At 39.3% G+C, this 22,992-nt stretch overlaps 2 protein-coding genes across 4 annotated transcripts in view; one reads left to right on the forward strand and one right to left on the reverse strand.

Annotated features, from left to right (window-relative positions):
• The first annotated feature begins 1,577 nt into the window (after nucleotides 1-1,577).
• Nucleotides 1,578-5,943, forward strand: LOC137286606 (superoxide dismutase [Mn], mitochondrial-like). The gene is made up of 4 exons (XM_067818554.1): nucleotides 1,578-1,710; nucleotides 3,010-3,209; nucleotides 4,585-4,881; nucleotides 5,517-5,943. Exons 1-4 carry the CDS (start codon nucleotides 1,679-1,681, stop codon nucleotides 5,666-5,668), a joined length of 681 nt encoding a protein of 226 aa, XP_067674655.1. The 5' UTR covers nucleotides 1,578-1,678; the 3' UTR covers nucleotides 5,669-5,943.
• Nucleotides 5,944-9,189: 3,246 nt separating this feature from the next.
• Nucleotides 9,190-22,992, reverse strand: part of LOC137287230 (uncharacterized) — a 66,238-nt gene continuing 52,435 nt past the window's right edge. For 2 of the 3 annotated variants that reach the window (XM_067819423.1, XM_067819421.1), the window contains exon 2: nucleotides 9,196-12,224. In XM_067819423.1, coding sequence (XP_067675524.1) covers nucleotides 11,239-12,222 — 984 coding nt within the window. In that variant the 5' untranslated portion in view covers nucleotides 12,223-12,224 and the 3' untranslated portion in view covers nucleotides 9,196-11,238. Of the gene's footprint in view, nucleotides 12,225-18,062; nucleotides 18,216-22,992 lie in introns of those variants that run through there. The other variant, XM_067819422.1, reaches the window with a different exon arrangement.

Raw genomic sequence — 22,992 nt, forward strand, 5'->3', positions numbered from 1 at the left:
TGTTCTCAAGCGAGGAAAGCTTGGCTGTGTACATAAACCGGTCTAAGGAAGTGAAACACAGTGTCTTGCCACAAACCTCACTGTAGTTTTTGTGCTTGGTCGTCCTTCATATGTCGACATGTAAATAACGACATAACAACAAATTGATATATTCGCCTCCCACGTTTATAACGTGTACTTTGTAACTGAGGCCTAACTAAAGATCTGATACATTCCCCTATATTTTCTATAGCTAGTTTCAACAAATAGGCAGTTTCTGCTGTCGTCTGCGAATGACGTGTTCTGTTGCAGCTCCACGGACTCGCAAAGTGAGGCAAACATGGGTTGGTGAAGATCAGTTTTAACCCGGATCTTCACGGATTAACCATATAGAGGCCACCGAGATTATTGTCACATTAATGATGGGGGCTTGATGAGGAATCATGAAAATTTGACAAACCGAACGCCTCTCATTATTTTGGCTATTTCATACAGTGAGTAAATGGGTGATTTTAGTTTACGCCACTTTTAGCAATATTTCAGCATCACACATTGTACCCATGTGGGGAATCGAACCTGGACCTTCAGCTTGACTACCCAACACTTTAACCACCAGGAGTTTCACAGGAAAAGAGTAAACGGTCCAACAGGCTCGAGTTTTACTAGCAACGGGCTCGTGGGCGAGTTCCTGTTTAGCGCTCGCACACGAATGCGCACGCATGTGCACGCGCACGCGCACACACATTAAAGTGATCCACCTTAGTGAATATAGTTCTTTTCCTTCGTATTCCATTGTTTCTTTTAGTGGGATTAAAGGGTTGGAGTTCGTTGACATTTAAAATCCTAACACATGTATGGTTTGGAGGAACCAAACAAAACCAGGCCAATCCACGATAGTACTAGTAGGTTTCTTGCCTGCGCAAGGGATGGACGTTTGAACAGCTAAATATGGCGCCTTGGATATCAGATCTCCAACAACTCGAGTCCTTTACATAGGTTACCCAACAAGGTATCTTTTATTTCAAGAACGTACCCCCGAGAGGAACAGTGTCCAAAACGTAACTCACATTGCGTGTTTGATAATTTTCTTCGTCTGTTCCATACATATTTGTCCCATTGGATCCTGCCTGTTGGGTATATTTTCGAAGCAACTCTGCTCAACACCCAGCGAGCAGGTACTTTATTTTTTCTGACCTAATGCAATCAAATCATTATCACATCTAAAACGTTCCAGGAGACGTCGTGTTGCCAATGGTGGTTTATTTTTGTCGTTCCTGAGGAACAGATGTCGAACGACATTTTTTGTGGCTGAGTACTTTTTCAGATAATGATGCTACGCTAGGATTTTCACCATGCCGTTATACATCATTAACTAAAAACGTTACCTCACAAACGTGGACCTTTTAACAATAAAAAACGCCCCCAAACAACAACAACAAAACCCCAGAGATGATTCAGAATGTCTCAGCTTTGTACATTTCGCATCTCTACGTTCGTCCTCTGGTTCTTGAAAACAAGATCACCCATTCACAGGGGATGGAATATCTAAATCAACACATTCGGACCAATAATAAACCAAGGAAAAATTTTTTTATCAGATATTCAACAGACGCTTTGTGGGACAAAACGTGTGTCAAATGTTTAAAGGAAAATATCATCACACTGGATCAATCGTTTGTGCTGATCCAAGGCGCCGAACATGTTGTCTGCTACGCTCTCTGCAGTGAAAAGGTATACATTTCTACATGTTTCAGTGATTTGATATTGCACGTGTTACTTTGATGTATATAGTATTTACCGGATAGTTATTTTATGTTACCCTTTCTGCTTGTCAACATACCGTTTCAAAGAAATCGCAAGGTCACTATAGTCAAGGCTAGTGACAGAAGTAGGGGAAAGAGCTCACTGCGTCCAGAATCAGACTTATTTCAAGGCAAAAGTTGAAGAAACAAAATATATATTACTTCATATATACATCTTATCACAAGGTTTATAGACATGTACTCAGTGTTTATAGGTCACTGTCCCTCGACAGGGTTAGAGCATGCATGACTTAACGAACATAGTTCTTATTCTCGCCTCATGTTAAAATGTGATGTTTAATTAGTATAGGAAAGAAGAAAAACAAGCTTGTTTTTCATCTTGAAACAACTGAAGATCGTGCACTTATGTCATGTCTTGACTGTTGGATACTTTTGAAAGAGGGCATAACAAGTATTTCCGTTTGACACCAAAGAATAATTTCAGGCAAAATATTCCAATTTCTTATACATTTGTAGTTTGGGTAGTTTGAATGTGGTACTGATAAAATGTGTCAACCAAGTCTGTGAACCTGACCTCCTGATCCTGTTAGTCGCCTCTTATGACAACTGGGCTTGATTCTAGAATTTGACATGTGACTGAAATCAACCATGGTAAATTAGGGAATGTCATGTCTGAATTTAGTTTGGTGTGATTCATCAGTCAGATGGTCTTTATATGGAGGATATTATATGAGTGCCTTTGTCTTCCTGTGTTTGTGACAAGAGTGCCCAAATGTTTGTATTTGCTGAGCAAAAGCAAGGGATATACTGATATCTAGGTATGAGTGTCATAAACATACCATGATATGGACATAATATATCGTATTCTGTTTATTGCAAAGTTTAAAACTAAATCTACTTTCAAACACAGGCTAGCTTGCTGCCATTGTGGCATGTAGAATGCAGCGTCACAGAACAGAAAAGACATGGCATTGGTCATGTCAAAGTGATTACATATTTTACCCTTCGGCATTGTATAGAAAATATGGACATCAATAATTTTGCCCTTGTAGATAATGAAAAGGTTTAGTAGCATATCTCTTACGCCCCCTGAATATTTTAGTTTGCAAATATTTCCAGATAATTTAAGATTGCTATTATTAGGAGTAGGAATAACATTTTCTTATTTGTTTCTCAACCGATTCAAGACTAGGGCTTCAGGTAGTGTTGCTTGCTCCTATTTCACTTTTCAGTGATAGCCAAGTTGAAATTGTTTCATTTCTTCAAGGGCTGTGCCCTCAGCAGCATGCCTCGCCTCAGCATCTGTGAGGATGAAGCATACACTGCCAGACCTCCCCTATGACTATAACGCTTTGGAGCCCTACATCTCGGCAGACATCATGAAGCTCCATCATCAGAAGCATCACAACACGTACGTCACAAACCTGAATGTGGCCCAGGAGAAACTGGCAGAAGCAGAAGCCAAAAGTAAGTAAATGTTCCTCTGTAAATAACTGGACCAGATAGTCCAGTGATCAACAGCATGAGCATCAATCTGTGCAACTGGGAACTTTTGACATGTGTCAACCAAGTCAGGAAGCCTGAACCAACCGATCCAAATAGTCACCTGTTACGACAAGCATGGGTTACTGAAGGCCAGTGTTGCAGCCTGTACCTTCAAGGGATGAAGGTACAACGGGGTATCCTATTGGTTGAAGCAACCACTTTTCATGTTGAAGACCTGGGTTTTATTCTCCTCATGGTTACAATATGTCTGATGTTCCCTCCACCTTGATATTGCTGGAATATTGGTAGAAGCAGCGTAAAACCATATTTGTTTGTTCGTTTGCTCTAGGGATTAGTGAGTGAGTTTAAATCCATGCCGCTTTTAACAATATTCAAACAATATCATGGTGGTGAACACCAGAAATGGGTTGCACACACTGTACCCATGTGGGGAATCGAACCTGGGTCATCTATGTGACAAGCCTCTAGGGATGTTGCGATATATCTGCATGTTTATTGGCCAAATTGTGATGATATCTACGAATACCACCAAACTGCCATGAATTGTACTTGGCCTGTTTAAACAGATCATAAATCCAGTTGACTTGTGTCAGTGACAGATTGCTATACTTCCCACTGACTTTCTGAATTGATGCAGCTGTATGGAATTTTGTTAGAGTTCATGAGTCATAAGTTAATCAGGTTTACTGTTCAAGTTTTGTTTGATCTCTAAGTATTTTCCATTGATGAAACGTTGTTCTTACAATAATTGTAGACAGGATTCTAGGGCTGGGATGATTCACCAATGCACCAATACATCACAATACATTTAAATTGGATACAGCTTTCTTATCGTCGACTGGTGTGTCAATACAAAATGAGACGCAACTCTTTTTCAGAACTTTATTATCTAAAATATGTTTAAATACTATTTAGGGACAAATATGCAAGTGTGATAGAACTCCTTGTTGGCTTATTACAAAAGTGTTATTGTTAAACACAAATCTTTTTAGATCTGAATTTTGTGTCAAGAGTTATTCATAAAATATCGTGATGCTAATCATATCGTGACATAGCGTAGTGTCCCAGCCCTACAGGATTCTGATGCAGCTTTGGAGGATTGTCATAATAAGGTGTTGATTGAGCCATGCTCCAGATAAGGGCTGTATTGGCATATTTGTGGTTAAAAAATATACATCATACAGTAGGAAATAATTGAGAAAAAAGCAGGTATGTACCACAGCAATGTTATAAACATTTATGTATGTATTTATCTGAACAAGTATAACAGCAGAAATCCTCAGCATGTCTGATAAGGAGTGAGGAGAGTTACACTAATACAGCGTTTTCCTTCCAGACGATATCAACACGATCATCTCCCTCCAGCCAGCTCTCAGGTTCAATGGCGGCGGACACATTAATCACTCCATTTTCTGGGAGGTGCTCAGCCCAAATGGTGGCGGGGAGCCAGATGGGGACCTCATGCACTGCATCAAGCGTGACTTTGGTTCTTATGAGGAAATGAAGAAGGAGCTATCTGCATCTGCTGTGTCAGTCCAGGGGTCAGGGTGGGCGTGGCTTGGGTTCAACCCTGTCAGCGGCCGACTGAGAGTGTCTGCATGTGCTAACCAAGATCCTCTTCAGGCAACAACAGGTACGTCTTAAGCGGTGGAAGTCAGTTCTTGTGACAGGTACATTTCTAGACCTGCTTGACAGGTGAAGGTAACAGGGACGTATTAGGCCATAAGTGTGCAGTTCGTAGTAGGAGTCCCATGTTGGAATATACAATTTCCCGATTTACACTGTTGAAGATATTGGTGACAAACGATTGATCTATGCAAACCATGTTACAGTTGATACGGGACCAAGGGTCAGACTCATTAACTTGAATTATACATGTGAACTTATTCCAACTGCACTGATCTCTGACCATGATATGAATCACAGGATTGTCTGGTCCAGACTTCATTATTTACAGACTGCCATCAAAGAGCTAGAATATTGTAAGTCTGAAAAAACAAAAACAAACAATAATGATGTCTGGTCTCTTAAAATTACAAACCCTTCACACAGTTTAAAGGGAAGATTCGGGTTTGCATTCAGCTTCAGTGAACATGCTTGTCGTAAGAGGCGACCAATGGGATCAAGCAGTCTCGCTCACATGGTTGACATGTCATTGTATCCCAGTTATGTAGATCAATGCTCAGATTGTTGAATATAGCAGGAATATTGCTGAGTATGGCATTTAACTAAACCCCCTCACTCCGCTCTCCTACATCTGTATTTCAGGACTTATTCCTCTGTTTGGCATTGATGTCTGGGAGCATGCCTACTATCTCCAGTACAAGAATGTCAGGCCAGATTATGTCAAAGCTATTTTCAATGTTGCCAACTGGGATAATGTGGCCCAAAGACTATCAGAAGCTAAACTTGCTGCCTGAAGTTGATGAGTGACAACAAAATCTGTAAGATGTGTATAACAAGAAGTTTACATACCCAGAGAAGATCTGTATCTCATGCCTGGTGTGGAATAATGCGCTGGACATCAGTTGACATTGAAAAAGATTAAGGATATGATGATTAAATCATGATTGAAAGATTTTTGATGTGGTTTTTAAGACACAACTCTGCTTTGAATGCAAATACTCAGTATCTTATGGCATTTGCTGTTGTGGTATTGTTTTGAAAAATAGAAGAATAAATTTGGTCATCTTCAGACCCACTGTTTGTTCCCTTAACACGCAAGATAGTAGTCAAGTTTACATGGAACGACTTGATGTTAAATTCACAGTGTCACACATTTTGGACAATATTTTGATAATGTTATATATATTTGGGCAAATGCAGTTTAGTTTCATATTGATGCAGTGAAAGACTCATTGTCCAGCCTCAAGTAAGTTTTGATTGGTTCACACGACTGTGATAATATACCATGTACACCCATCACAATCTGCAAGCAGGTAGTTCAAAAGTCTCATCCTGCAATGCCTTGGTGACCACATGAAGTGAGAAAAGCATGCATCACCAAGCCTTAGTAATATGCCCCATAGAGGTCAGTCGATCAGCTTGTGTCGATGCATATTGTTTTGTTGTAATTAAGTAAAATCATTCGGCTAGATAAATGCGTTATCACATCGTGTCGAGGGAAATACAGGATTTTATCAGTCATGAGTAAGGTTGTATTCACCTCCGTTTTGGGGAATACAACTTTAGTCTGGACTAATAAAACCCCATATTTCCCTTGACAGAATGTGGTAATATATATTATCCTTTACAACTTACCTGAAATCGATAATTGAAACTTCGAGGCAAATGGCTTCCAAAAAGGTATGTGAACCTCCTACCTGTGTTTAGGTTTCACCAGAATTGTAAACACGTGACCTGGCCTCGATGTCTTGAAACAAACTTTAGGTTTTACTTAAATTTCAAAATTAGTTTGACAATTTGGAACAGAATTTTTTAAATTAACTGCATTTTTGCCATAAAAAAAGTCCAAACAACTCCAAACCAAACTCATATTGTTTACCAAGTTTGAGTTTAATACTGATTTGAGTTCATTTGGGAAGTGCATTTGCCTTTGTTTTCTCAAATTTGAGTTAAAGCATAACTTCCATCAAAACCCAGTCTTAAGTTTGTTTCAATAAATCAGGGCCTGGACTTTACAGCATTTTCTGTTTCTCAGCCACAGGATGATTTCTACCAAATATTGTAGCAAAACAGAATATATCCAGATCGCTACCTTGCATCTTTACTGTTGCAGGTTCATGCTTATGGCCAAACACTGACAAGGCAATAGAACAGTCTGATTTTGATCCTGGGGTGATGGGGTAGCCTGATGGTTAAAGTGTTGGCTCGTCACACCCAAGACCCAGATTTGATTCCCCACGTGTACAATTTGTGAAACCTATCTCTGGTGTCCCCAACGTGCTATTGCTGGAATATTACTAAAAGAGGAGTAACAGCTTTAGTAGAATTAGCCTAAAACCATACTGACTCATTGATTCTGATTCTAGTGTTAGAGGGAAGGTTTATTGAAGGATTCAATATTTCTCCACAATCTGGAGGAGTAACAGCTTTTGTAGAATGATGTAGTACTCACACGTGCCAGGATTATCAATGTGAGCAAGCATGGACTTGTGTCACTTATAGAAATATTCTGTCAATATCAAGATGGAGGAGACCACAGATGGGCTTCATGCCTTTAGGTCACGAGGTGAATCAAACCCAGATTGGTGTTACAAGATGATGCTCTTCCTATTGCCTGTTTGTACGTAAGGTGTGAAATAATACGGTGTCATAGCAAGGGTCGATTAATGGAAATGAACCGGAATGCACTCAGTGCAAACCTTGGATAATCACCTTATGGCACCAAATAAAAACAGGTTGCACTGCTGATTAGTATAAAATTGTGTATAATGCTTGAGTTTTGGTAAAGACAGTTTGGAACAGTATTATAACAAAAGAAATTTACTTATCTTAATGCCTAAACTTTCATGAATGGTAAGTAATTCAGTCAGTGTTCCTACAATAATCAGAGTCGTTCCAAGTGTCTTCAGCTTGAAAACAGAATGATGAGGAACTCTGTTCTTTGAAATATAACATGCATATAGTACAAGTTTTATGTACAATAGAGGCTGCATTTAGCAGTGTCAGGCTGCACCAGTGCAAGGTCTAAAAGCTGAAATCGAGCATTTCATGGTACTTACTTATCACAACTTGAGACCAACAATGATACACATATTCACATCATATCAACACGGAAACTTTGGGACCTCAAATATCCACACTGAATACCCACCAGTGAACAGCATTTGGCAGTGGACACACACCCTCATCATGGCTATTTGTGTAGTAAGTGTAAAACTTTGGTTTCTATTGATTTTGTAACATGTAACATTGTAACAAGAAAATGTAAGATTTGGACTGTCATTTGAACGTCTGTGCTGATCGGACTGGTGTTTACAGTAGTGTTTTGATTGCCTCAGTTAATTTTGTTTGCAGTTTAACTTCTCTTTGGTCGTTTGTGAGTAAATAAGGGCATCACTTTTTGTGTTTCACGTAGCCTCTAAATTCTGATTATGGGTTGGTTGGGGGCAAAAAAACTATACTGAATTCTTATTACAATTTCACATGTTCTTTGGACATGCGACTGATTAAAACATTTTAGATAGATAAACATATATATGACGAGGTGGTATGTTTTAGGTTCAAATCAGCAGTGTTGAAATGGAATTTGGGGTCTGTAATAAAATTAGGAGGGTTGGGTTAGTGATGAAAAACACAAAAAATATAAGTGCTCTTTTAATGGGAGTTTCCAGTTTTCAGCTGAAAGTGGAGACAATTTCATTTTAGGAGAATCCTTCATCAACCCATGCTGGCCATAGAAGGGCGACTACGCTAGTCGGGATCAGGTGGTCAGGCTTGCTGACTTAGTTGACACATGTCATCGGTTCCCAGTTGCGCAGATTGATGCTCATGTTGTTGATCACTGGACTGTCTGGTCCAGACTCGATTATTTACAGACTGCCGCCATATAGCTGAAATGTTGCTGCGTGCAGAGTAAAACTAAACTCCCTCACATCTTTTAGGAATATTTCAGCAATATCACGGCTCGGGACACTACATTGGTCTGGCCTAATGAAGAGCGAGTGAGAGAGTTCAGTTTTACACAGCACTCAGCAATATTCCAGCCATGTGGTGGGGGTCTAAACAATCAAGTCTGGACCAGATGATCAAGTGATCAACAGCATGAGCATCGATCTGTGCAACTGGGAACCGATGACATGTTTACCATGTCAACAAGCCTGACCACCCAATCCTGTTAGTTGCCTCTTGTGACAAGCAAAGGTTACTTAAGAACATTATTCTAGTTCAGACCCTAATGTGTGGCCCGATAAAACAAATCCAATTACAATGAATCAGAAAGTACCCAATCAGAGTCCAATTAAAACAAATCAATCCATGTTGCAGTAAAACCATTTATTTCAATTTTTAAATGTATGCATAATAAAACATATCAGACAGAATCTTAATTGAATCAATGTCTTTGCGAGTCCATAAATGAACATAAATATTTAAAAATGTAAAATACAAAATTATCTTGCACGATTACTACAAAGCCTCTTTTCGTGAGTAAAGTTAGTATGTTCAACACAATGTAGAATATTTCATGCACTTCATGTTATGTTTTTCCTAACACTCACAAAAATTACACCTTTTATTCTCTAAACATTTATGTCCACACAAATATGTCGACAAACAGTTTGGGAAAATATTCATACAAAATATGCATCTATAATAAAGAACATTCCAACCAAAACACCCACTGTTGAACAATGTAACATAAAAAAATGGAAAAGTAATTTAATTTTTAAAAGGTATCTTAATAAGTCCTCATACCTAATTTCAAGATTTATTTCACTGGCACTATGGATACTACTGTTGAAAATGGGCAAATATGATAATCTGGTTTACATTTATTGTCAGTTTCAGTCTGTGGCAAATTTGAAAATGTAGAAGCTGGGAGAACTAGTACAGAAATATACATATATATTCTGTGATAAGGACTATCATCAAGAGGTTGTTATCTGTCACTAACATCCACAGCCTCTGACTAATATTGAACTGTCAATGGTTGTAGATGGATTTATGGCTGCTTAGAACAATATATCAGATACATCAAGGTGTGTAAGGAGGAGGAAAGCCTAAAGTAATGCAACTCGAAGACATTATCGTATCTGAGAAACCCACAAGCATTGAGTTGGAGCTCACAAAGCTAACAACATAATCAGAGCAGATGTGTATTCTCGAGCACATTCACAGGTTCCTGGAATATTCAAGGAACACAACTCTGCATGATGCTTTTGGCAGATTAATTTTAGCAACCCATGCCCTACAAAAAAGCGCATCAACAAAAAGCACTGAGCACATAATACACTATAACGTGAATTCAAATCTATATACAATGCTTCTTTTATCTAACCAAAACATTAATTATGCGACATTGAAGTGGAAAAATAACTCTTCCACTTTAAGCCTGTAAGAAAAGAACTGTCTCTCAGCAAGAGTGAGTGTGTGAGTTTAGTTTTACGCTGCACTCAGCAATATTACAGGCGGCGGTCTGTAAATAATCAAGTCTGGACCAGACAATCCAGTGATCAACAACAGCATTGATCTGCACAATTAGGAACCGATGACGTGTCAACCAAGTCAGTGAGCCTGACCACCTGATCCCGTTAGTCCCCTCTAACGACAAGCTGAGTCGCCTTTTATGGCAAGCATGGGTTGCTGAATGCCTATTCTACCCTGGGACCTTCACGGGTCCTCTCAGCAAGAACAGACAATTTTCATACAAGAGCAAACGTTCATTGATGATGACTTTCTTCACTAAAAAAGCAAATGTATAACAAATTAAAGTAAGTATTAAAATATAAACATTAGCCAATATTTAGGTTAAACAATGAAATGAGAAAATAAGTACAGGGGTGTATCTGAGACATAAAACTTACAGTAAAACTGGAAAATAACTAAATTTAAATAAAATAGTGAGACATTTTTAAGTTGTGTTTTTTTCTCTCTGAGTATCCAAACCATATGGTATTCGATACAATCATAAATTTACCTTAACCTCTTTTGCCTGCTGTAATCAGTTGAGTCATATCAACCAAGCTGTCAAGTAACTATGTTAATTATAGCCAATTAATTATATTCACATTAATTATGAAATTGTAACTTTACTTTTATGGATGTTCACTGAAATTTGTTGCAGATTTGGTGTTGACTGGGTATGAAAAGTATCGATAAATTAGCTCAAACCTCACAAATAAACCACAGAGCTACTTCATCAATATTGACAATATTGATGGCAAATCATAGTTAATTTCCTTTGTGAACAAAGATTCACACACTTTCATGAAGATTCATTCATCCATATAAAAATCTGATGAAACAGACATTAAATCAAGGACTTGGGGGGAAAAAAAAAAAGAAAAAAAAAAAGACAGAAACAAAATCATAAATCTTGTGTATAACACTCCAGTTTGAGACACATCTCCTTGTGTGCCACCTTCCAGTGTTCCCGTTGGCACTGCTTGCTACAGTAGCGAGACAGCCGACACGCTCCGCAGTAACGAAAATGGTCTCTTTCCTCCTGGAACTGTCTGCGACAACATGGCGCTGAACAAAAGATGACATGTCCATTTTCACTCTTACACTCCTCCTTAAGAATGTCGCGCAGAGACTGTTTGTCTGTTAACTGCGTCCCTCCATCCAGCGCGATTTGAAGAGCAGTGCAGTACTTTAATACAGGATCTGTATAACGGATTATTTTGGGACCAATCTTTCTTTCCAGGCCTTGTATGTACTCTTCAACAGCAATAATAGCTGACGACTGCCGCACTTGATGACGAACATTTTTACCTCCATGAATTACCAACCCGTACAATAACTTTACATTATATTCCACAATATCTACAGAGTTTTCATTGATAACAACCTGTTTCTGGGCAACTGAATGAAGGTCTTTAAGAATCTTATTTGACATGTACAACTCTACCAAAGACTGTTTACCAACAATGAGACACCGATACATGATAACAAGCATTGTTCTCACAAGCCTGGGTTCCTTCGTCTGTCTCAGAGCTTCAAAGAAAATCGGCACAAGTGCCTGTCTGTGGTACAGGACTCTCTTAATGACATTCACTGTAGTCAGACATTCACAAAAAAGGTTCATCGCCTCAAACAGGTTGGAATACACATGGCAGTGACATGAGTGGAGAGTGTTTGTTTTGATTGTCAGAATAATTTTTTCAATTCCAACCTCCCCCAGGCACTGCATTACTTTCCAGTAGTTGAATTTATGCTTCATGATATCACTTGATTTCATTTTCTGAAGTTTATCATATATTTCACCAACACGTTTCATTTCCCTTCGCTCTAAGTTAGTGACGACATCATTTGCGAAGCCTTCGATGGTTTTGACACCACACTCTGCCATCACTGTGAACAGAAAACAGTGTATAATCTCAGATCTGGGCTAACATTCCAGTATCCATATCAAATCTGAGGCATGGGTGCTGAAGTTTCCTGCATAAAAACGAGTAATTAATTACAAAATTACATTTAGGGATGAAACACATCAACACACAGTAGCACCATGAGTTTTCATGCAATGACACACCAGATGATACATTTTTTCCACGTCAATACAAATATTATGATAGCATATATAGTGTATAATAGTGTACAGTACACGACCCTGCACACTTTAAAGAAGCCACGAATATGTTGATACATCACCAGATGGTGGCCACATGAACAACATCAAACACCTAGTTGCGGGTACAGCAATGTGCAGTAAACTTGGACAAAGTACTGTGACTATGTGTCCCAGTCCACCCAGCTGTGAATTGGGTTCCTAGTTAGGATGAGAGAGCCACGATAAACTCAGCATGCCTAGTAGCAACAAGAGTTGTATACATGTATTCCCTAAAGAGTTGAGATTGATAATACGATGTGACAATGAGGCTGACATCCAAAGATTGAAGGAAAAAATACCAGCACCTTGAGTAACCACAGTTGCATGAATATGCGCGCTGTATAAATATCCCATTAGAACAATAATGAATTACATATTTCCTACTAAATTTGTATCATCCTGCCCTATTAATATTAGGATCAAAGAGCACAAAACTCTGGTAGATAAAGCAGATAGAAAGTCAGCTCTCTGTGTTCACACACTGTGACGAATGACACTCAACTGATTGGCAAGCGAAAAACCATCACTGCAGCAAACATCCATGATTGGCAATGACACATTTCAGAATCTACTAGCATCAAAAGATTAGCACAACAGATCCAGGGGTTTACCTACCCAATATCTGGGAAATTAATTAGACTTGAGGCTTCACCATCACCTCTTAATCCACTGTAACAGCTTTTGCATCCTATCCCAGCTTTTGAATATCGTAGACTATCAGCCACCCTATTGTACACTAATCAAACTTGTTGTTTTCTATCGCTTAGCCACTTGATTCACAATAACAACATCACACTGCTTTTGTATATTTCATACTCTTTTGTCTTATAATCTGCTGTTTATTGTATATACACGCTTAAAATCATCCCTCTGGCTTCATGTACATTACTTGTATATATATCGTGCATGCCTGTTGTATCCAGCTGACGAAGGGGTGAGGAATTGCCTAGAAATTTTGTGTTAACAATAAAGAAGAAATTGACATCCATAACATTTTGTCTTATACCTGAAAAGCAACTTCTACATGTCTCTCAAGAACTTAAAATATTTGTATCATGGAATGTATGGCACCATGTCCTACCATGTATTGATTACACAATGCCATTAGAAAGTGGTCAAATGCAACATGTCATATTGGGGACTTCACTTTCTTAGTAAAGTACAAATTCTAGTGCTTTTTTGGTTGAGTCCCATCCAGGATTTGAACTCACACCCTCAGAGTCAGGCACCTAATCGCCAGCACACAAAGTCAGCCGCCCCTGTGTTGGAAGTCGCGGTGGCCGAGTGGGTTAGGAATCTCAGATATGACATATGTTACCTAAGTATTGTTATAGATATCATATCATGACCTTGCTGCATGGTTTCATCCCATTACGAGACAGACAGACTGACTGATAATTTATTTGAGTCTCACCTCAACATTCTCTCTCTCTCTCTATATATATAGTTATATATATACAAAGAAGGGGATAATAAAATGCTGAGCCAGTCTTTACTGACTTATGAGAGACGATAAAATATATACAGTACTAAAACTAAAAGTAGGTAAGGGATATAGTAAATATTTACAGTATGAAATGGCATGTCGTCGTAAGATAAGAAAGCAGGTTTTAGTTGTATTAAAAGATGCTTGTGGATTGGACAGTAAGAATCTGATCTTATCAAAATCACTTAATAAATCAATAAGCTGCTCACATTTACTAAAAAGGACACCACTTTCAAAAGAACACACTTGACACTGCAGTCAAATACGACACTCATCTTAAGAAAATCTTTACAGTAAAAACATGGTCTTTCTTTTACAGAAGTACAATTATAACGCCCAGTTTCAAGTCTGAGGGCACCTGCACCACATCTAAAAATGCTACAGCATGTTTATACAAACAAGGCATGTGGCTAAATACATAAAATTCAGGATGATACTTTAAAGGTGGCGTAAGTTCATAACTTATCACCTCCATTGTTCGTTGAACCGTTTACATTTGAAATAGAAGTTTTCCTTACATTTTAAATAGAAGTTTTCCAAGAGCAGTTAACCCCCTGGATGCCGAGTTTTTTTCCAGGCGCACATTTTCGTAAGGTTTGAACAGTGAACGTTGTGCGAGAATTGCGCACGCGTGGTCCTGGATCTGCGTACGGCCATAAAATTGCACAGAAATGTAGAATATTTAATTTCCTATCCGTTGGTATAAATATAAGTGTGGCTACCTCAGGGGTTTGAAAAACAGACACTGCTAAAGGTTGTACAAAACTTTTGTGTGTGTTGAAAAACAGTAAATTTCTCCGTTTCTCATCGTGCACCAATAATTGCACTCTGCTACGACTTTTTTTATTTGGCATCTTTACGGAAAGTGTGAGCGAAGAATATACAGCTTGATATCTGAACGACATAAGTGTATATGAAATGGGTGTATGTGCTAATGCATAACGTCACACTCACAAAATCAAAAATGACCAACAATAAATGTCAAAAATCGATTTTCTTCTATGACGTCAAACTTCAACAGAGAGGTCATGCACGTATAAAGATAAGGGGGCATAACTCTGCTATGGTTTACATTAGGTCAATGTAACTCAGATCACATGGAGAGGATTTGCTGTGGATACAGACAGTATATTTTCATTATGTTTTGTTCACAGTGAACCAAACTATTCCAATACAAAGTTCCCCAATGTGAGAGGATACATCTAGGTAGTTTCACAATTTGTAAGAAAAGATGCCAGTGTACTACATCAAAAAGCAGGTAATAGCGATTTTGATGTCCCTATCCGATACATAATTTAGTTCTTAGATTCCCATATTCTCCTGTTTGTGTAGATGTATTTTGATAAATTTTGCATCATTACTAACGGAGTAACAGCCACATTTTCAAATGTAATGAAATAACTGAAAATAATGCGACATTTTAGTTGACATCACGGCATGTTTTGTGCATTTTGTGACGTTGGAAAAAAGACGACTCTGGTTGCTGATTAGTATATATGTAACCTTATTTCCACTCAATGTGTAAAAGATCTTGGCTTCTGTGTCAGAATTCAACACTTTTTAGCCAAAATATAAAATGAGTGGTTTTACCACTGAAATAGTGTTCTGAATATATCAACAATTACTACGTATCTTATTGTGAGCAACACGCGCACCTGTCTGGAATTAATTTAGCGTAAATGAAAATTTCACAACACTTAACTATTCATTGAAAATTCATTTAGGAAATAGACTTTTCCTCTTATGATTATGAAATTATTTCACTTTTTCAATACAGAAGTATTAGAATATGGACGTAAGGCTTGTCCAAAGTAAGACACAACCTGGTTTATAAATTTTGAACAATTTTCGTATAAACATTGTTTAGATATTCTGCCATCAGATATATTTCAATCCAATTTGAATTGACTTTTTTATCGAAAAAAATGATGATGAATCATAAAACGTTTTTGACAAACTCACACCAGGTCAATTAATATTCATAATTGTTTGGTCTATAAAAACGACACAAACCAATACAATGAACAAGACAATTCCTTTAAATAGTAGTATGTGTGCCCCTACATTTCATAAAATGTACAAATCATTCCCATTAATATTATCCTGTTTACTTAAAAGTTGGAATTAAATCGCTGTTTATTAACCTGTTCATGTGAAACTGCAATATGTGTCTCAACGTATTGAATATTGCACATCATGGGAACTAAAGCACATGTTGCAGTAATGGCTACGTGTGATCTTCCAACACTTGTGTAGAGGCTTAAAATGTGGTACAGTACACTTACTGAGTCAATTTCCCATGTAAATATTATTCAAACAATCAAAAGCTTTCAAAGAATAAAAACGCATACCTTATATACACACGTGATATGGTGTTGAACATGGATACATGCATATGTAGATACTGAAATCAATTTCATGAAAAAATATCTGAACGATGCGCAAAATATACATCACAATACTAAAAGTGCAATCAGAATGGTATGGGCATTGTGTTTACTCTTGTTCAACCGACCTTCACCTCAAAACAATTGCCTAATATGTGCAACAATGTTGACGTGTGACATCACTACCCATGACCGATTTCTTTCAAAATGGCGGCTTCGCTGAGAAGGGCGAGGACTTTTTGCTTGATTCAGGGATCTTTTGTGTATAAATGTCAGATGTAAGTAAACAGAATTATTTTGACTATCCGTGTATTCTTATATGTTCTTATCGTTTACATTGTAAATGACGGAAGAAGCCAGAAATGCCGATAAGTACCGTTGTCGTTCTGCGTGATTTTGCGTCAGTCATGGCGTCACGCTGCACTAAAAGTTTGACAGTTTCTTATGAATTACAAAATGTTTTCATTGTATCTATTTTCAATTTGCTTTTTCTTGCTACGATACTCTTCCCTTGAATATACTAAGCGTACGGAGCCATTGTAAGCAATGATTAGACTGCTGGATGTTGGAAAATTTCCGAAAATGCTACGCAGTGTAAAATTGGAATTTTTCTTTGTTTACATTTCAGTCAAGCGCTGTCTTTCGAGCACAGCATTCGTTTTCGTACAAAGTATATTTCGTTTCATTTTGTCTACACAGTTGGTATTGGTGACAAAGACCATTTGTAATTTGATTCTAAGATGCTTGGGGAATTCAATGATGCATTAGTCGCAGCTAACTATGAAGTATACATGTTGTAATAGGCGTCTGAATACCCGCCTTCTCGAAACGTGATTTTGTAAACACTATGCAATATGGCGGAAAGCGCACTTCGGCGTTCGTGTAAGTGTATATTCGAAAACATCCCAACCGCTTCTGGGAACATCGGTGACGTTTCAGAACTGCCATTACTGGTTACATGAAAACGTGATGTCAGTGATCATTAATATGCTATTTTTGAAGTTCATTACTCCCAGTAATTATCCGATTTTCACATTTCAAAACATATTGCAAATAACGCTGTGAGTCTCGATTTTGTACAGTTTGAAAAATGGCGACATGTACGATGAAGCCTATTTTGAAAGGCGATTTTAAGCACTTTAGCTTGGTATGAGATAATAGTGGATGGTATCAAGAAACAGGGAATTTTCCGCAGAATTCAAAACTGTGAAGTGTTTATATATGCGTGGTATATTTAGAATTTTAATGGACTTCCAAGTGAGGTATGTAGAGGAAGGACATATATGTCCCTGTGGCATCCAGGGGGTTAAAGCGATCAAATAATTTACTGGTCACCTACGAGTATAGTTTATTGTCACAATGAATGAAGAGGTAAAAGTTGGTCTAAAACATGACTACAAACTTTCAGTGTGCTTGTCTGAATGATTCTCATTTTATTTAAACACATGAATGAAACAGCCTCTAATTTATAATTATGACCGTTATCCGGTATTGAACACCATGCGATATTAGAACTTTGTACAAATAACACATCGCATAAGGCAAGTTTGTCATTGTCAACTACTGGATTACCGTTAAACATTACCGATAAACATTTTAATTTCCACCCTGTGAACTGATGATGTACCTCGGTTTGCAACTCGACAGAAACCGGAGGCCGAACCTCTTAATTTCTATTTACAACTGAATACAACACATACATCTACCTTTATTGATGCGATTTTACAAGCTGACTGTCGCTGAATTACAGATCAGCAGATTTGCCTTTGATTTTTCAATATAACCCCAAACTAACTGACTTCAGCAGCCAGAAGCTCGTGTGCGTCTCTGTTCCCCGCGCATGACGGATATAAAACATTAAAAGTTTGAACTTCGTTTCAGTCCGGATTATGCATGATACTTACGGAAAATGAATCATTAATTTCTTCTACATTTTTTGTTTTTTAATTGTGTTTTCAATCAATATCCGAATTTGAATATTGGCTCAAATAATACTGTATTACTCATAAGACCATAATAATCAATAAATATCTAAAGCATACGCTAATGCAAACAAATATATAAAAATGTTTTTAGAAAAGAATCACTTTGTGAGAAAAATAGAGACAATCAAGCGAATCTGTCTTTCACTACTACTAAACTACACTGAAGAAATCTTGTTTCAACAAATTTCAGTGTCTCTCTGACCCCAAGAAAACAATCCAGTTTTTTGTAAATTTGTAACCTCCCTACACCCCCGTATTGATAGGCAAACGTGGCTGTTATTATTAAACTAGATATTGTCTACTAATGAACGACTGATCAAAGCTCCAGAGTACGTCGTGTAAGTGTAAGTCGTGTAAAATGGTGCTCACAGATATTAAACACAGTCATATATACTTTAAAGATGACACCATATGAAACATGTCAGTTTGGGTTATGTTACAGTTATAAATAATGTAATAATACCGGGACAGATGACCAACAACGTGCTTCTTGTTTAGATAACTTTTAATGACGGAACCATACACTACGCATGCGCGAACATCATTAACTCAAAGGGGCCCATTTAGGGATGCATCACACTATCCCCCCTTTTTTTTTTGTAAGAGAAAGTCATTTCACAGGTTCAATTTCACTGGTGGCTTTGTGATTCGTTTCGGACGACCATCAGTTCTGTAGGTAGCTGTTGACAACTGATCAGTCATGGTTTTCTTTGGGAAAGTCAGTCGCTGTGACTGGACTTCCAACTCGCCTGTCGGATCCTCTGCATCTTCACTGCTGGATGACTCCATGGTCAAAGGATGTAGTTCCGGCTCTGTGGATGTCTCCTCCTTTTCGATGTTTGCATGCCTCTGTCTTGATGCTCTCTCTAAAACTCCAGGCACAGGAAGTCGCAGTGACTCCTGGTCTGAGTTCAATTCTGGGGTTGTCGGACACTGGTACTCCTCTACCACAGTATCCTCCAGTGTACCTTGGTCAGTAAGCTTTCTCCTGCATCGGGTCAGCCAGGTAGGAAGGGTCTCAGCCAAACAGGGCTTCAGTTTGTTGTGGTGAACAACCCGCGATTTCTTCTGGCAACGAACTTCGAACAAGACATCACCAAATCTCTTTGTGACAAGGCAGGGCCCAATCCACTGCGGTTGTAACTTAGGGGACTTCCCTTTCTTTCTAGCTGTGTCAATGATCATCACAACATCCCCAACGGCATATTGAGACTTGTTGACTCTTAAATCAAACAGGCGCTTTTGCCTCTTACAGGCTCTCTTGAGGTTTTTCCTAGTTTCGCTGTGCACAAGTTTCATTTTGGCTTGTAGTTCCTGTACATAGTCCGGCAGGTTAGTGAAATCTATTAAGTCGCCTGACTGGACATCAAAAGGGGTGCTCACCTCGCGGCCAAGCATGACTAAGTTCGGCGTCATGCGAGTAGAAGAATGTGGTGTGCTACGATATGCTGCCATCAGCAGAGGTAGGTAGGCATCCCAGTTTGTTTGACCCGTGTTCACAAAGCAGCGGATCATTTGTAGTACAGTCCTATTGAGTCTTTCTACTGCCCCATTTGAAGCCGGATAGTACGGAGTGGTCCTGGTCTTTGAAACTTGGAGCAGAGTGCAGGTTTCCCGAAACAGCTTGCTGTCAAAGTTTTTCCCTTGATCGGTATGTATTTCTCCCGGTGTCCCAAATCTACAAATGAACTCTTCCACAACTTTCTGTGCAGTTGTCTTTGCCTCTTGATCAGAAATCGCATAGGCTTCAGCCCACTTGGAGAATTGGTCAGTTAGAACCAGAATGTACTTGTTGCCACTTTCCGATTTTGGAAAAGGACCGAGAATGTCAATGTGGATTCTGTCCATGGGAGTGCCAGCCTGGTATGATTTCAGGGGGGCTCTTGCTGCCTTGCAACTTTTCTTCTGAGCACAGCAGGTTGCACATTTGAGAACATACTGTTCCACATCATCAGCCATATTGTGCCAATAGTATCGCAGCTTTAACCGTTCAAGCATTCTACTGCTTCCTGGGTGGCCTGCATAAAGGGCATCATGGTTCACACTAAGGACTCTCTTCTTCAGTGTTTCTGGCACAATCAGCCGCAGTGACCAATCATGTGCACTAGAACCTTCCCATTGGTAGTAAATGATATCATCGCGGAGCTTCAGCTGATTCCGGAATAGCCAATATCTGCGCAGTGCTGGACTCTCACTGAACATCATTTCTTGTGGCACCACTGTACCGGTGGTAAGCCAATGGTACACTTCCTGGAGATCTGGATCCTTCTTTTGTTCTTTCTTGATCTCCTCTACTGTGAGAGAATTGAACCCATCTGTCTTTTCTTCAGTGTCTTTAGATTCCCTTAGTTCGACATGTCTTATGGCCAAAGGGACTATGTCGTCTACATCTTCCTGAAATTTTTCCCATTCTGTGTGTCTCTTCTGGCAATGATTGCATCCGCCACATGGTAAATCTACCAGTTTAGTGCCAATATCGTAGCAGTTGCATGAACCCACTGATGTTTTTTGGCGTGACAGTGCATCTGCATTGGAATGGTTAGTGCCCTTTCTATGTTCTATTATGAACTGATATTGGCTCAATTCCTCTAGCCACCTGGCAAGTTGACCTTCTGGTGATTTGAATCGAAATAGCCAGGCCAAGCTTGCATGGTCAGTTCGCAACAAAAACTCACGTCCAAGGAGATAGTGGCGGAAATAGTGGATGAATGCTACCACCGCTAGTAATTCCCGTCTTGTTACACAGTATCGCCGCTGTGTTGTTCCAAGTGTCCTGCTGGCATAGGCTATCACCTTGCATTCATTTTCTTGTACCTGGGATAACACTGCACCTATCGCATCATTTGATGCATCTGTATCAAGGATGAAGGTGCCTTCTGACTTAGGGAATGCCAGGACTGGAGGGTTGGTCAGTTTTTCTCGAAGTTCTTCGAAAGCAGCTTGTGCTGTGCTATTCCAAATGAACTTGGTCCCTTTCTTTAGGAGATTATACAATGGCTGGGCAATGTTGGCATAACCTTTTATAAATTTCCTGTAATAGTTGGTTAGGCCCAAGAATGCAGAGAGCTCTTTCTCACGGGTAGGTTCCGGCCACGATCTGATAGTTTTGGTAAGCTCCGGGTTTGTTTCAACCCCTGAAGAGCTGATCACGTGTCCGAGGAACAACACTCTAGTTTGCATGAGGTGGCATTTTCTTGGCTTCAGCTTCAATCCAACCCTGTTCAATCTGGTAAGGACCTCATCCAGACGTTGAATGTGTTCTAAAACACTGCCACTGATGACAATGATGTCGTCCAAATATATCAACACATATTCCCATTGAATGCCTTGAAAAACTAGTTCCATTGCACGCTGAAAAGTGCTCGGAGCTGAACACAGACCAAAAGGCATGCGAGTGTATTGGTATAGGCCAAACTTTGTGATGAAGGCTGTTTTGTTCTTGTCTTCACTGGCAAGTTCTATTTGGTGATACCCACTTTGAAGATCCAAGGTGGAGAATAAGGTTGCTTGTCCAAGTGTGTCCAGGCACTCCTCGATTTTAGGCAGAGGGTACGCGTCCTTGACTGTCCTGTCATTCAGCTTCCTATAATCGATACACCACCTTACTCCTCCATCTTTTTTCCTCACAAGGACCACAGGGGATGCCCATTCTGACCTGGATGGTTCAACGACACCGGAGTCCAGCAGAAGCTGTAAGTGCGCTCGTTCTTCTTCTTGGAATCCAATTGGTGTCCTGCGTACAGGCTGGCGTATTGGAGTAGCTGACCCTGTTTCAATTGTGTGTTTAACCTCTGAAAAGGTTCCTAGATCCATGTCGTCCTTTGCAAAGACCTCGTGATGCTTCAAGAGGAGACTTCTGAATTGCTTCGCTTCGACTGTGGTCAGATCAGCTGATGCTTTCTGGAACAGGTCATCCAGATGCTGGGGCAGTTTTTGTTTGGGTGCTGATGTTTCCACTCTTCTTACTGTTCCACTGAGCTTGCTGCTTGATGAAATTTGTTCTGCTTCAGTTATCTTACCAAGCAGTGTTCCCTTCGATAATTTTACATCCTTCTCTGCTACATTTAGTACTCGCACTGGTATCACATTGTCCATATACACCAGACTTGACCCAGCATGGACATCATCTTGCAGATCACTCGGATCAAGAACACCTAGAGTTGATGGACTAGGATCTGTTATCCTTCCCAAAACAACTTTTTCGCATCTAGGTGGGATGATTTCATTTGCTACTAGCTTAACTCTTGCTGCTCGAAATTCTGTTCCTTCTCCCCGCGACTTCCCTTCAACTCTTGACCCATTTATCACCAAGTCTCCATCTCTGGTCAGAACTATCGCATTCAGGTGCCGAAGAAGATCCATTCCTATTAACATCGTGTCACTAATAGGTGCAATGCAAACCTGCCACTCCACCTCTTCAGATCCAAGCTTGATCAAAGTGGTCATACCTCCAATAGCGGTCATGCTCCTACCTGTTTGGGCATTTAAGAGTTGTACTTCTTCACTACCTGGCTGAAGACCGAGTTTCTTTGCAAATGATTGAGAAAGCACTGTACAATCAGCTCCAGTATCCACGACAGCTGAGCATATTTTCCCATTCACTGTGACATCAACTAGCATGGTACTCCCGTTGCCTGACAGCCTTTTGATT

Source organism: Haliotis asinina, chromosome 6 (genome assembly GCF_037392515.1).
Source record: "Haliotis asinina isolate JCU_RB_2024 chromosome 6, JCU_Hal_asi_v2, whole genome shotgun sequence".
Classification (NCBI taxonomy): domain Eukaryota; kingdom Metazoa; phylum Mollusca; class Gastropoda; order Lepetellida; family Haliotidae; genus Haliotis; species Haliotis asinina.